This window comes from Crotalus tigris, unplaced genomic scaffold (assembly GCF_016545835.1).
Source record: "Crotalus tigris isolate CLP2741 ecotype Arizona unplaced genomic scaffold, ASM1654583v1 scf7180000018565.659758, whole genome shotgun sequence".
Lineage (NCBI taxonomy): Eukaryota > Metazoa > Chordata > Lepidosauria > Squamata > Viperidae > Crotalus > Crotalus tigris.
In genome coordinates, this window is record NW_024097078.1 from 477,409 (window position 1) to 493,129 (window position 15,721).

Here is a 15,721-nt window from a genome sequence, read left to right on the forward strand (position 1 = left end):
TTACAATCCAATACTACTTAAGGCCCAGTTTAGGAAAGGTCCCACCATTGGTCTATATTAGTTGGCAGTTATGATGTACCAAAGTTAAAGATGACTATCTTAAATTTAAAAAGTCTTTTTTTTTAACAATGATACCTGCATAATTTTCTCCTATGTTGTTTTCATAACAATGCTTTTATTTTCAAGCTGAGGTAAAGGTATATGTTTGGATATTGAGTAAAAACTATTGCTTATTTGCTGCAGAAGCATTTAGCTTACTAAATGTCACACATTTATTCAATTGTTTGTTCATTCCTTACTTGTCGGTAGTTTGATGTGAAGGCTCCCAAGTAAGCTACAATGCCAGATGAGATGAGGATATCGCCTGTCAAATTGACATATTGTTTTCCTAGTTGCAAAGCTGCCTGGCTCCAACGGGTTTTCTCACCCCCGAGGCCACCGAGTAATTTTTCTGCTCGGTCTAGCTTTTTGCTACACAGGTCAACCTTAAAATCAAAATATATAAACTTTAAGCAAAGCCATCCCAGGTAATGCTGCTACTACAAATCGTTACATGCTTTACTTTCAATGCTTATGAAAATATTATATACAGTATGTATTGCTACTTATTATTACTACCGCCATCATCATCATAGAAAAGTTTTTATATTTGAAACTCCAAGATGGAAAAACGGAGAGCAATGTGCGTGACAAATTGTCACAGATGAATGCAACAAGGTCAGTAGTATTTCCATTCTTCTTGCCTTCAAATAAATTATTGCTTCACTTTCCAGTGCGAAATTGATAATGGATTTATACGCGATACCAAAAACAGTTGCATCTCAAAAAGGAATACATATCATACAAGAGCGTGACATTGACTTATGAAGGTCATTCTTACACAGATGTGGCCCGTGAATTGAATGCATTTCTGGGAGCTTTCTATCTGGCAGTTTGTCAAAAAATGTTTTCTCTAATAAATCTTTAACATTGAACTAGCTGCAGTAGCAGCAGTGTGGAATGGCGGCACTTTCTTTAAGTCCTTGGCTCTTGAATAACTTTCCCTAATTTGGTACTTTCTGCATACCTTGTGGTGAGATGGGAGGCAAACAAATTTAATAAACAAGCAAATGAAATGGGTCAACTCCCTAATCCCAGTCAGCATCTGGCAGGTGAAACTTTAGTTTATTAGTTGCTTCCTCTTTTCCCAAGAAAGGTTAAACTATGTCCTATTGCAAACATGCCTTTCCATGCTTGCTTTGTGCTCTTGGCTAGTAGTTCATCAACAATAGAGTATGGACAGACCAGGGCAAATGGGAATAGTCCCTGGTATGCTGATGTAAATAAGAGTAAAACCCAGCAGTGTATACACAGGAATGCTGGAAGGCATGGAGAGGCCTCATTATTTCCTCATTTATTCCAGCAAGCCTGTTCAATATAGGAAGGGAAGACCATAGCTGAACATACACCATCACAAAATCGAACTTTCTGACCTCTCCAATATCCTCCCACACAAAAATCATCCATTTAACTAAGGGAAATCCAGCTGCTCCACTGAATTATTAAAAAATACTACCCCCAAATCCAAAGAGAATCTCTTATTCAAAAATAATATATCTTTTACGCACCCTGCATTCTATCATGCTCAAGTCTTTGCAATCTGCCATCCAGGTAACTAACTTGCGCCAGGGTTTAAGGGTTTAAGCTCCATTTAACCACTAATTGCTTTTGTTTATATCCTTTTTATCGCTAGAAAGTTGAAGCAATGTACATGAGAATATACTCTTCCTCCTTTACCTATATCTCTGTGAAACGGCCTTGTCTGAGCGTGGCCAACTCAGCATCAGTAAGTTCAGTAGTTGAATGGGAACCTGAATCACTCCCCGCTCAAAAAGCATCATCTTTACCTCTACATTATTCATATAACTCCACATTATTCATATAACAACAAGTTTTGAATTTAAATTACTTTTGATGTGATCATTTGTATAAATGTAAGAAAATGACAACTATCAACGCAATCTGGTATAACGAAGAGTCCAGCACGAGTAATAAATTAACTGACATGGTTTAATAAAATTCCACTATTTTCTTCAGAGTTTGTGGCTGTTGCCTTGATCCTCAGGTCTACTTTGGAGATCTGGCATACGATCTACATTTTTTTTTAATTCAGAAAGACAAGAACTCTTTGAGAATAATGCTCTTTGAGAGCATTTGGTAAGTATCCTGAGCAGGGTTGTGAAAAATAGAAAATAAATGAAAAAGCAAAGAAAAAGCAAAGAAACAAAAAAGGTTAAAGTTGAGGACATAGGCTTCTTTTCTGCATTTTTGATATTTGAAGATGGTTGTTACTTACCTGGTTTTCTAAGTCAGCTTTTTCCTGCTTTTTTTGTTCCAGAGTTTTCTGTAGTTGTGCTAGCTTGTATTGAACTTCCTTCAGGGCTGCTTGCTTTTTTCTCAAACCGTCCATAGCAATTTTCAGTTCCCCTTCAGCTGCGTTGAGTTTTATCTTTTTGGGGGCAACAACTTTTGCCACTCTGAAACAACAATAATTAAGGAGGTCATCCTTGTTACACATCTACTTGCAAATATTATACATTTATCTACTCTTTCCACACACGTTACATATACACACACAAACATTCCTGCATAGACACTCCTCTAACAAAGCAACAGAAATTCTTATCTGCAATTCAAAGTATCACATGACTTATGGACTGCTATCTGTCTTCCTCTAAAATATGAAGACCCCGGAGGATAATTTGAGCAAAAGTAAATCCTAAGCATTTTAATTATTTGATAATTGGGATATGATGTTGTCCTTTGCCTTGTCAAATTCGGATCCTCTCTCTTATTCTTTGTGTTAGCGATATTCTTTAAAGCCCAAATGTCGCTAAGATACAAGTAAAAAATGTGATATATTCAAACATCTCTGACTCTGCAAATGATGTAGGCTTTCCATCCATTCAGATTTTTTAGAGGGAGAAAAAAGAAAGGAATACATTCTCATATAGTACACTGTATGTATGTATATAATGATAGATAGAGACAGAGATAGATCTAGGAAAGCCAGTTTGGTCTAATGTTTAAGGTGCTGGCCTAGAAACCAGGCGACGGTGAGTTCTAGTCCAGTCTTAGACATGAAAGCCGGCTGGATGACCCTAGGCGAGTCACTCTCTCTCAGGCCAACCTTCCTCACAAGGTGGTTGTTGTGAGGAAAATAGGAGAAGGAAGGAGTATTGTGTATGTGTGTTGCCTTGAGTTATTTATTAAAATAATAAAGGCATGATATAAATAAATATATGTAAATCTGCTATCTGTTCACTTGTTATGTAGAAAAAAAAGCCATCCCTCAAATGCTGTTCAAATGTTCTGTTAAACATACTTACATAAAAATAAACATAATCATGCAACCCAACAGTTAACGCAGACTTTTTAAGCTAAGCAACAGGATGCAAGAAAAGAATGGAGGAGTAGAGGCAGAGTTGGTAGGAAGAGGTAGGAAACTCTTACTAGATATTCTAGATATTCTGAAGTTGGTATTTAGATTTAATGAATCGAGTGGTGAGAAAGGGGGACAGAAGGGAGAGAAAGACAATACTTTGAAACACAAGCAGAAATTCATCGCAGAACCATATAAAAGGCCCAAGGTTTGAGTGAAGCAAGGAAGCAAAGGAAGAAGGAGAGGGCACCAGGGCCCTAGCAGAGCAGGAAGTTCCTTACTGCTCTGCTGGCAGTAAGAATAAGAAGCAACATATGTATGCTACAAAGTTTTTTTTTCCCCCTGGGATCCCACACCCTGCAGCTTTGCACAAGAATGCAAAGAAATCAGGAGCATCCATTGGCAGCTCAACCAAAGAGAGGGCTAAATTTTCACCCGGGAGAAAAGTCACCTCATGGATTCTGCTGAGGGAGGTTTGAGACCAGAAGACCTGCCCTGAAAGGATTGAGATGGGCCAGATGGGAGAGGATCTAATTCAGAGAAGGGATGGAGGAAGCTCAGAGAAAGAGAGCAAGTTCTATACCGTTGGAGGCTTTGCAGAGAAAGCGGTTTGACTTGAGTCCATTTGTCAAGACAAGGAGCAAAGTTGGTTTGTTTGGATTTTACAAGTCTTCTCTATCATTAAAGAGACTGCTTGGTCTATTTTACAAGGGAGTGGACAGGCTGGAAGATTCCTAGCCATTGAGTAAAATAGCTTAGTGGCGTTTAATGCTACCACTGTTACTGTACCAGCGTTATACATGTGGGATTCTTTTATTATTATTATTATTATTATTATTATTATTATTATTATTATTATTATTATTATTATTATCGATCATCGCACAGTCAGCCAGATGTTCAGACTGGATTTGGCATTTTGTCTACCTATCGAGTCCTTACCCAGGACCTGGGATAGGCAGACGTGGATGTTTGATGGTATTACAGATATCGTCGCAGGATGGAAGCAGTTCCTAGTAAGGCCGCCTTTTGCAATTGACTAATAGCGAATTTGTCAATGCCAATGGTGTTCAAGTGGTGCTCCAGTTGTTTTGGGATTGCACCCAAGGAGCCTATCACTATTGGTACTACCATTGCTTGCTTTTGTCACAGTCTTTCTATTTCTATTTGTAGGTCTTTGTATTTTGTTATCTTCTCCAGTTCTTTCTCTTCTATTCTGCTATCTCCAGGCACTGCCACGTCCACTATCCAGACTTTTTTGTCTTTCTTATCGACAATTGTTAAGTCTGGGGTGTTATGTTGCAGGTGCTTGTCTGATTGAATTCTGAAGTCCCAGAGCAGTTTAATTTTATCATTTTCTATGACTTTCTCATTTTATGATCCCACCAGTTTTTGCTTACAGGCAAATGATATTTTTTGCAGATCTTCCAATGCACCATTGTTGCTACTTTGTCATGCCGCTGCTTGTAATCAGTTTGTGCAATCTTCTTGAAACAGCTTACCAAGTGGTCCACTGTTTCTTCAGCTTCTTTGCATAGGCGGCACTTACTGTCTGTTGCTGTCTTCTCAATTTTGACTTTGTATGCATTTGTCCTTAAGGCTTGGTCTTGTGCAGCCAGAATTAGTCCCTCGGTCTTTTTCTTCAATTTTCCTGCTCTTAGCCATTGCCAGGTTTTATTATTATCTGCTTTCCCAGCTATTTTTTTCATGTATTGGCCATGTATTATTATTATTATTATTATTATTATTATTATTATTATTATTATTATTATTATTATTATTATTATTATTATTATTAATATTGGATGGCGCAGAAAGCAAGGAAAACACCCTTTAGCATGCCTTGCTGGCAGGATACTTGGCAACAGGCTTGTTTGAACTCAGGACCAGGATTGTATTATATACAAGACTGGAAGAAAAAGAGAATTTTGGGTATAATTACAGTTTATGTAATTGGCAAATCTACAAGGTTAATTGACATGAACCTGGATGGCTGCCAGCTGCCACATGTATTTGGAAATAAACAAAAAACAAGATAATGTTGCCATACTCCAGACATGTCAAACACAAGGCCCAGGGGCCGGATGTGGCCTGCAAAGTGATTTCATGTGGCCCGCGAAGCCATCCTGGAAACAGTGAGGGAATGGCCCCCGCTGCCTTGGCCCTGGCCCAGGCCGGCCGGGATCCAATGTACAATTTTGTGATGGCCATCTATGCTGAAATGCATTCAGTCTTAGCTCCACAAGGCCGTCCACAAACAGCAAGGAACCAGCCCCTGTCGCGTTGGCCCTGCCCCCCTGGGTGCATGCTGGGGAGATGTCACCCTTTGTGAGGAATGAAGAAATGGACCATGCCTTGGCTCTTGCCCCATCCCACCTCCTTCTGCCAGAGACCCTCAGATCTGTCTCACTCCTGCCCAGGCCGCCACAGGTACCCTTGACGGGAACGATGTAGAGCTGGCCATGCCCCCCAGTAGGCCACACCCACTCCATCCACACCCACCCAGTAGGCCCCATCCACTCTGGCCACACCCACCCGGCCCCCCAAGGGCAACCGCTGATGTGGCCCTCAGTGAAATTGAGTTTGACACCCCAGCCATATTCTCTATTCATAAAGAAGACTGTGTATATCGGTATACCATCGCTTGGGGAGAAGAAACAAGCACAACACATTTCCCTATAGGCCAGGGGTAGACAACCTTGGCTCTTTTATGACTCATGGACTTCAACTCCCAGAATTCCTAAGCCAGTATAAAAGAGCCAAGGTTGCCTACCCCTGCCATAGGCCAACCGAACATTCTTCATTTACATTATGATTTGAAACCATTGCTTACTTATCATAGGAGTCCATGGCTATGACCCATTTGCACAGCCCTTCTGCAGCTGTGGAAGCATTCCGAATTTTTTCAGGAACAAACTCTGGATTGGTGATGTACTGTTTTCTAATGATATTCATGTAAGCTGGAGGTATGTTGTCCTTATCATACTCATGAAGCGATTGCAGAAATTTCATGTCCCCAAGGAGTTTCTTAGCAGGCCCCCAGAAATCTTCCATCTTTTTTCCAGTGCCTGTTGGATCGGGAATTTTATCTGCTTTAATCCCTTTCAGGATGCAAATGGTTTCCATAACAAGTTTCACACCAGCAGGGGGGCTCTTCATGGACTTGACAACTGTGATATCCTATATTCAAAAGATTAGATTGGAGCAAAACCAGTGTTATTGCCTTTTTAATTTTGAAAAGAACATTTAAGAGAAATGTCATCATATTTTGATGACAGACCACCTGATTTTTTTCCCCCAAAGAACATCAAAACTAAGGAACCCATAACAAAGAAGAAGGACTTCCAGTCAGGTGACCACAAGCCCATTTCCTCTATTGCTGGCTAGTAGAAGAATCACAACATTTCAGGAACTCCAGCTAATTTACCTTCTTTACTTTTTCCCTCTTAACTCCTTTTTCCTTCTTTGTTACATATTTTTACACTACAAGCCTGAGAGTACTGTAGGACCATTGGTGGTTTGAGTTTATCTTAATCATTGTGAGGTGGCCAAAGATGCCACATTTTCACATCTTTTCTCCTTTCTATCATATATCTTAACCATCAGTCAATTGCCTTCTTAATCATCTCATAACTAAGATAAGCACAAGAAACACATACCAATCCCATAAGAATTTCTATAAAAATTCATCTTCACAAAGATTGCAAAAAAGAATTTATTTTAAATTTGTGTAAGAACGATTGTTTTAAATCCAGAAGGAAATTTGTTTTTGTACTACACAGAATATCAGCATTATCCCCCCCCCTTTTTTTTTTTTTAAAGCATCCATGTATCTAGCATATCAGGGAGAATAACCGTTTCTGAAATTAGTTCCTGTTTATGCTTTAGTCTTTTTACACATACTTTATACATACCTATTGTATGTGCTCTTGGGCCAAAACAATCTCAACCTATTCTCAGCCTTTAAATGGATAAGAAGCCCTTCCATGCTGGCACAGATCTGGGCACGAATGCGAGATGCTTAGTGGGTATCTTTCAGTAAGCAGTAAGATGAACCAAATGCTGGGTTAAGGCACCACATGAGGCACTCTTCAGACCCACATTATACACACACATGCACCTACATACTCTTAAGGATTTGTTCAAAAAAAACAATTTTAATCCCTTTTTTAAAAAAGAAAAATTGTAACTTGCACAGTTGGACCGAAATCTGTGATTTTCCTAACTTTAACAGTTAATTTCAAGAACTGATTCTGTTCATTATTTTCAAGCACATGATAATCTCACTGCATTCCAATGCTTTATAGGATTTCTAATGATGTGATTATGATTAAGTAATCCAGATTAAGTATCATTACATTTAATTGTGTATCAAGTGATGAGCCTTCTCACACTTACGTCTATGCATAATTCTGTATTTATTTATTTATTTTTGCCATATTTATGTAGCATATATTGGAGGTGGTGACCCTTTGAGAGCTGTATGCAATGAAATTTCATTTTAATGTATGCTGATTAGTGTACATTCAAAGTGACAATAAAGTTATTCTATTCTATTCTATTCTATTCTATTCTATTCTCGCTTATTTTTCAATTTCAACCAATTCAAATGTTTTTCAGCGTTATGTCAGTATCCTTGGACACCCATACTAGTCAATAATATCCAGTGAGCATTGACATTCACTGCTAGATTTTATGTTTGTACACCAATGGAAATATCAAACAATTCTGACAGATACCAAAGAGTATCTGATAACTAATTCAGATACATAGCAAATGGTCAATTTCAGCCTCTTTTAGCACTTAACATAAAAAATTAATGATATTTATAATGGATAAAAATTGGTGTCCCAATCTTTCATTTCTTATCAAGAACCTTCAATTGTCCCAAACAAAACAAATTCCATATGGAATCATCAAATTCAGAGCAAGATCATCCCTTTAACCCTGGCTGCAGAATTTGCTAAGGCATTTTAGATAGTTGAATCTGCCCTCTGTTTGAAAACCTCCAGTGAAGAGAAACATGCCACTTTACAAGGTAAACTATGCCATTGGTTGTCAGCTTTTATCATCAGGAAATTCCAGCTATCCTGTTGCTTCAACTCACTGGTTCAGCTCCTGCCATCAGAGGCAAAGTGACGTTATCTCTATCTCTTATTTCATTCTCTCTTTCAGTATAATCAAGCCGAATAAGTCTGTTTATGTTTCTAACTTGCTCAACCTTTCAAATAAATCTAGAAGAACAATGCTGAGCTTGGCAATGTCTTATCTCTAATGAAGAGGGGCACCTTTTAAATGGGACAGAAGTAAAATTCTGCAGCACCGTAACAAATAAATGCTACGTCAGTCTTGATCTTTCTCTACCAAAAGACAATATATGAATTAGTCGGCATGCCTCTCTCTTTCAGTTGAAGAAGTTCAGCAAGAATGAAACAGAGGCTCTACCTGGGCAGTCAGAGTGTCCAGAGCAGCCAATGCACTTTCCAGGATTGGCAACGCTTCCGCCAGATCTGCATCACATTCATCTTTGATGGCTTTGGCAGCCATGGCTTGTTCATTGGCTACCTCTTCATCGGCCTTCACAATCTTCTCCGTCTTTGCAACTTCCAAAGATTCTTTCTCAATCACCACCATCATGTCATCCACTTGCTTGCTCGCTACCCGTAGCTGGGGCTGCAGGGCTTCCAGTTCCACCTGCATGGTGGCCACCTGGGCAGCAGCTGAGTCCAGTTTCTCCAAGCCCACTTCGTATCTCTTTTTTAGCTTCATCACCTCACTGGAGATAAATCAGAAGATTGAATCTGAATGAAAATTGTCATAAGAGTATCATTAATTTAATCCCCATCCAACCACCCACGCAACCATCAAGACAGACATGGTGTCTTTACTCAGCACTACTTCTACCGATTCCTCTTCCAATCCAGTAAATTTATACTGTATTTCTTGAATCCTGACTTATTTAAATCCTAGTGAATGAGATGCTTCTCCAGCTGCTTTCCAACAGGGTTCCAAAACACAGTTTCTGACCATTGGTATCAACTGAAGCTGCAATCATTACAAAGTTTGGGGGGTCGGAGATTTTTGTTTGCTTTTGGAATTAAACATTGTTTGAAGCACTCTTTTATAATATTGACTTTATTCTGCATTGTAGGCTACTCTGAATAAAGGGGAAAAAAACACACAGCAGGGAGTTACCTCAGTGAATGAATAAATGAAGACAAGCTTCCAGAAGCAAACCCAAATATTACTATTTTATTATTTATTAATTTTTATGCCACTCATATTCCCATAAGGTGATGTCCCTTATAAAGTAACTATTGAAAATATAATATTCAATAAAATTCAACAATAGAACCTCATTAATTCAAATACAAATAAAAATGAAACAGAAAATAGAAAGGTATATCTGAAATATTTTTTCCAAAGAACCATACTTAATTGAAATTTATTTATAAACCATCTATCTATACCTATGATAAACAGATTTTAAAAAAAATAAAAATAAAACTTTCTTTTTAGTTTTTCTTGGAAAAACAAATATCGTCTAGATAACCCAGCAAGTTCTTATTTGCATTCTTATTCTTGAACTATTTAAACATCAGCTGTTTTATGCTATGTTACCTTCTAGCAGCAGCACTATAGTAATTATAACAATTGCTCTTAATCGTTCTTTGGATATAAGGAAACTGCCTTTCTTGTGTGTGAGATCTACGCACTGCATCTTATTTCTGTTTACATGCATCCCTTGTTGGACTCTGTTTGCCGGGGTAGGGAGGTGGAGAAAGAGTAGTAGAAGAAACAGTAAAAAATTACTTTTGCTAACAAATGCCACATCAATCATACTTACGCTCTCTTTTTTTCCAGCAGGGATTGGAAAGTGGAAATTAATTCCAGATACGAAGTTGGAGTTACATAATTATGTCGCTGGAGCTCATTATAGAACAATTCGGATAAATTAATGGTTGAGGTATGAAACTTTTTACACATATCAATGCAGCCAGCTCTGGTTTCTTCAGACATTTCAATATCGCCCAGGGAGCGAGTGGCAACTGCCTGCAAAGCATCTGTAGGCCATGACTGAATTTAAGGAAGGAAAAAAGAGACTGTTATTATGGAAAAAGAGTGCTACATAAAGAATACTCATGAGTTAAAAAGAGCCATTAAAAAAAAACACCTCAACTACTGAATAGGTTTCAAAATGGGCTAATGGCCACCCTGAAAAGTTAGAGAGGTACCATATTTAAGTGGCAAGATAAAAACTTAACCTTGTCAGAAAAGGATGAGGGTCACGGTTAATGAACCATGCTTTTTTAACATTTAAATGATTTTTCTGAGTTAAAGCCATAGAAACCATTGAAAATAATCTATATCATATTGCCCAACTTTAGTGGCGATGGCACAAGTGTTATGGTTCCGGCTAATGAAACACTTCAAAGAACTTCCAGGCATTGATTTCCCTAAAAGTCTTTTATTGCTTCAAAATGCTGGCACAGGCATAATGAAGTCTATGCTAAGATCTAAGTTCTCTTCCTCTGAGCAGTTAAATTATCAGCATGTTCCCTCCCTAAATTAGCTGTCATATATCACTAGTTATCCAATTAGTGTGAAGGGCAAAGGTTTCCTTCCTCTCTCTTATGCTCTGCATTAACTCTAAAAATACAAGACAGTTCTGCATATTGTCAAAGCAAGAATATACAGTATTTGCAGCGTTGACAACAAGGGGATAAGAGAATTTCCAGGGGCAACAAAAGCAGAATTGCGTGGCTGGAGACAGTTCGGGAGGCATCAACTCATGTCTTTTTTCCACCTTTAAGAAGTCATCACTGAAAATATACTATTCGATGAAACTCACAGAGGCCTAACAAAGAGTCTAGCAAAAATGGTGTTGAGTGCTTTCGAATAGAAAAAAATAAGCCGGCATGGATATATAATAAACATCAATAAGCTTAAAGAGCAAATTTCTATCATGAGTAAATAAATTGAAAATTTATTCAAACATTTTTGCATTTTTACAAATAAACAAATTTATTTATGCAAACATTTATCTATGTTTGAAGCTCTCGCGTTTTTTTCCTGGCCTAAGAAAAGCTGCAGAGGGAGGGAGGCTGCAGCATGAAAGGAAGGGAGCAGGGCAACCATCTATATCCATTTGGCTTTGAACAATAGCCCCAGTCCAAATTATTGTGCTCCAAAAACTATTAGCTAGAAAAGAAAAATATATGTACCATTTTAAAACGCAGTCTGGGGATTATATAATTCTCTCACTGAAAAAACAAACAAACCTCTGAACATAGGAAAAAATCAGCAGAATTTAAATAAAAACATAAGGAAACAGTACAGGGAGTCTTCAACTTACGATCACAACTGAACCCAACATTTTTGTTGCTAAATGAAATATTTGTTAAGTTTACAAACTTTTTTTGGCACAGTTGCTAAGTGAATCTGGTTTCCCCATTGTCTTTGCTTGTCAGAATGTCGCAAAAGGTATGACCCCGGGACACTGCAATTGTCATAAATATGAGTCAGTTACCCAGCATCTGAATTTTGTTCATATGACCCTGTGGATGCTGCCATGGTCATAAATATGAAAAATGGTCATGTTATTTTTTTCAGTACCGTTGTAACTTCAAATGGTCACTAAATGAACTGAACTACCTATATTTTTATTTGTTCTTTCTATCACACCAATATTTACAAATGATTAAACAAGCCACAAGGAATCCATAATTAACCATAGCTTAAAGTTATATACATGGTAGATACATACTTAAATAACTTTCTGATACAGGAGAATATAGAAGCCAGCTTTAAACCACTGTTTCAATTTATGGCTAATCTGGAACTCAAAATGTTTTTTTTCCCACCACAGAGCAGCACCGTTTACTAGTTCATTTCCCCACCGGAAAAAAAGAAAGTATAGTGACTATGCTCAACCACATGAGTAAAACTGGATTGCCTTAAATGTTTTTATGCATTTTTCACAGTTGTACTTCAGAATCTTACCTCAAACCAATCAATAGTGCAACAATTAACAAGAGCTGGAAACTTCCGGAGACGATTTCGGAAGGCATCTCCAATGGGACTCATAGCCAAGACGACATGGAGCTGATCCCGGCAACGATCAATGAACATGTTGAAAAGAGCAATGGGGCTACCATCAGTCTGCTTGGATCTATCCCGCTGTCGATCAATGGAGCGCATCTTTTCACAGATTTCTTGTTTCTCGTCAACCGCAAAGAGGTTGGGCACTTCTCCAGCATTTAACAAGTTGTTTATGTCTTCTAAAAATGACTCCCTTTTTATCTGGGTGTCAGTGAATAAGAAAACTCCTTGCACCTCACCTTCAGTAGATCTCCTCAGAATGGCTTTTAGGTCCTCATGCCATTCATTGGTCCCATAACTCTTTGAGATTTCAACCTGGAAAGGCGTGTAGTCAGACATATACGCTGCTAAACGTGTCAAGGATTGTCGACCACTTCCGCCAACACCAACCAGAAGGGCATGACTACGAGGTTGTTTCAAAATGCGTGAAATTCTGCAAACATGTTCTATAGCAAATCGAAATAAAACCAGCTGCATTGGTTTTTTGCTCATATTATTATATTCTTCTAGATGGCCCTCGACAACAACTCTCAGTTCATCCACATCCAAGACTTCCCTATAATTTGTATCCTCCCTTCTAGGATCATGAAAGTCACAGAACATCAAGCTTCGCAAATCATCCTCTTCTACCCTACCGTCAAAATTGAAATCCAGACTTTGGAAAAGTTCATCAAAATCTTCTTCCAGGTGCTTTGTTACTACTTCACGGATACATTGAACCAGCCATGATCGATCTGCTTTATCTACCAAGCGGTCATAATATACTCTAAGGACCTGCATAAAAAACATCAGTGTGATTGTTTATAATAATTAATTACAAATTAATTACATCCTGTTAGGAAAAAAATATTAAACTTGAGAAGCTGTATACTCAAAGGGAATAACTAAATATCATATGGAAAAGCTATTTTCTGTCATCAATTATCTTTACTGATTGGCATGAACACAGTGTAGTCCTGTAGCAGCTTTCCTCAACATGATGCTCTCCAGATGGGGCTGCAATTCCTATCATCCTCAGCCAGCACCATGATGAGGAAGAGTACTTTAATCATCAAGATCTCCACAGTAGAAGGGTAGATGATATTATCCATTCGCAAAATGGATACTGCAGTAGGTATGGCCAGTCACAGACTTATATAATTATAACTATATGGTCATTTGTATTGTTGGATTCTTTTAAGTAGCAACAGCTATACAAGGCACAGCAGTTAATGGTTTATGCTACTAAAGTTTTCAGCGATTCAGTATCTTATCTTATAAAAAAATATATTTTGCAAGCAAATATAAGACTGAGCCTTCAATTAAGTTACTAATAGAAAATTTACCTCATGAACCCAAAGGCGTTTTATGGTTCCTGAGGAAATGGTTGTTTCAGGTCGTGACAGACAAACCCCTTGAATGACCCGAGAGAAATCTCGCAAATTGAACAAATAGTGTGATTTGGTGGGTGTAGGGAGCAGGTTCTCCATAGCTTCTTTGTATACAGTCATTGTGCTATTAATAATTTGTGTAGTCAGTAGAATATATTCCGAAGGGAAATTGTAACTGTTGATTGAAAAGATGAAAGCAGTAGGACAGCTCATAGAACACAAAATAGAAACTTGGACAGTTTCCTACATTCATCAAATTCTTTGCACTGCATTTTAAATATAAGTGTGGTTTTCAGAGGATGGCTATAAAACTCTTGGATATATAGTAATAGTCATCAATAAAGCTATTCACTAAATAAAACCAGCAACAACCATTTATGAACAGATTTTAAATAATGCCAAGGACTGGGGATGGTGGCAGCATCTGGTATGAATGAATTTCACAAAGAAGTCAAATTATTTTACAATCCATGAGACTGATTTAAGAACCCTTGTTCTTAAATGTTTCTTAGTTGCTTAGTTGTCTAGTTCTTGGTGTTCTTTAGTTTATAATTAGATTATTGGGGTAGCCGAAGTAACATGCTAGAAATAATACAGTAATTTCCTTGTTTATTCTGATATGAAGATGTTCATATTCAGAACACTGAAGGTTGCACAATTGGCAACAAGTTGGAAAATAGATATAATTCAGGACACAACAGCCAAAATCTTTAGGGAAGTGCCTCACATTTGTGTCAACCCTAACTCATTCATTCATTCATACATTCATTCACTCATTATAAAATTGTAAGTATCACATCCAGCAAAAGGGCATGTTGCAGGTCCTATCCACAAATGAATGCCATCTGATGGGACCCAGGAGAAGAGCCTTTTCTGCCATGGCACCCACCCTTTAGACTATCATTCCCCATGAAGTCAGACTGCATCCAAATTTGCTGGACTTCCACAAGGACCTGAAGATATGGCTTTGGTATCTGGTCTGGGAATCCAGGAACATGGGTATGGATCCTGCAAAGTGGTGTATTACTAAGGAAACTGAGTGCGCTCTACTGGAATTGGGAGGGGGAGGATAATGGTTTTTAATAGTTAATTTGAAGATTGTCTACAGTATATTGGCGTGCCGTGATGCCATCAGAGGGTCAATTCTTCATGATGTTGATATGTTCAAAAGATATCTTTGGAGACCTGCTGGTGGGAAATGCAGATATTACAGCTCAGTGCTTCTGGATGGCATGATGCTTGGGAAGGATATTACGGCAGGCAATCATTATCTTTCTTTTTATTTAGGTTAATATGCCACAATATAACAATGTCACCTACCATATAGTAAGATGCCAATCTATAATTCGGGAGAAAATTGTATACATCGAAATATCATCAAATTCATTAATGGTAATTGTGTTGAAGTGTCGCAGATATCGAGGAGTGATCGGATTTCGACCTCCACCTGTAGCAGAAGCAAATCACTGATGTGCACATAATAAATGTAAATCTATCAAACACTTCTGCAACCAGTTTGAATTCTTCCTATTCTCCATGCATCAATCAAAGGGGACTTTCTGTTAAGAGCAGCTTATAATCCATATACACATGCCACAGTGGCAAAAGACAATTTATTTTGAGGAAGGAGGAATGTGTAAGTCTTTCACACACTAAGTATTGCAGTAAAAGTGACAGCAATTCTATCCACAGTCTTGCTGCATCAATAATCACACACAAAAGAATTACAGTTATTACTTGTAAAGGCTCTCAATCCATGCTAATATTTAGAATTGATCAAGGTAGCTACAACAGTGACAAATCTACATTTTTAATCACATTGAGACAA

At 38.0% G+C, this 15,721-nt stretch overlaps 1 protein-coding gene across 5 annotated transcripts in view; it reads right to left on the reverse strand.

The window, feature by feature from the left end:
• The window catches only part of DNAH7 (dynein axonemal heavy chain 7), a 160,283-nt gene that overhangs the window by 45,524 nt on the left and 99,038 nt on the right, over positions 1-15,721 (reverse strand). For all 5 annotated transcript variants that reach the window (XM_039354619.1, XM_039354618.1, XM_039354617.1 and 2 more), the window contains 8 exons: positions 15,214-15,340; positions 13,849-14,068; positions 12,425-13,297; positions 10,269-10,498; positions 8,867-9,197; positions 6,255-6,601; positions 2,336-2,516; positions 300-485 (listed from right to left, as the gene is read on the reverse strand). In XM_039354619.1, the coding sequence (XP_039210553.1) occupies positions 300-485; positions 2,336-2,516; positions 6,255-6,601; positions 8,867-9,197; positions 10,269-10,498; positions 12,425-13,297; positions 13,849-14,068; positions 15,214-15,340 (2,495 nt within the window). The remainder of the gene's footprint in view (positions 1-299; positions 486-2,335; positions 2,517-6,254; positions 6,602-8,866; positions 9,198-10,268; positions 10,499-12,424; positions 13,298-13,848; positions 14,069-15,213; positions 15,341-15,721) is intronic.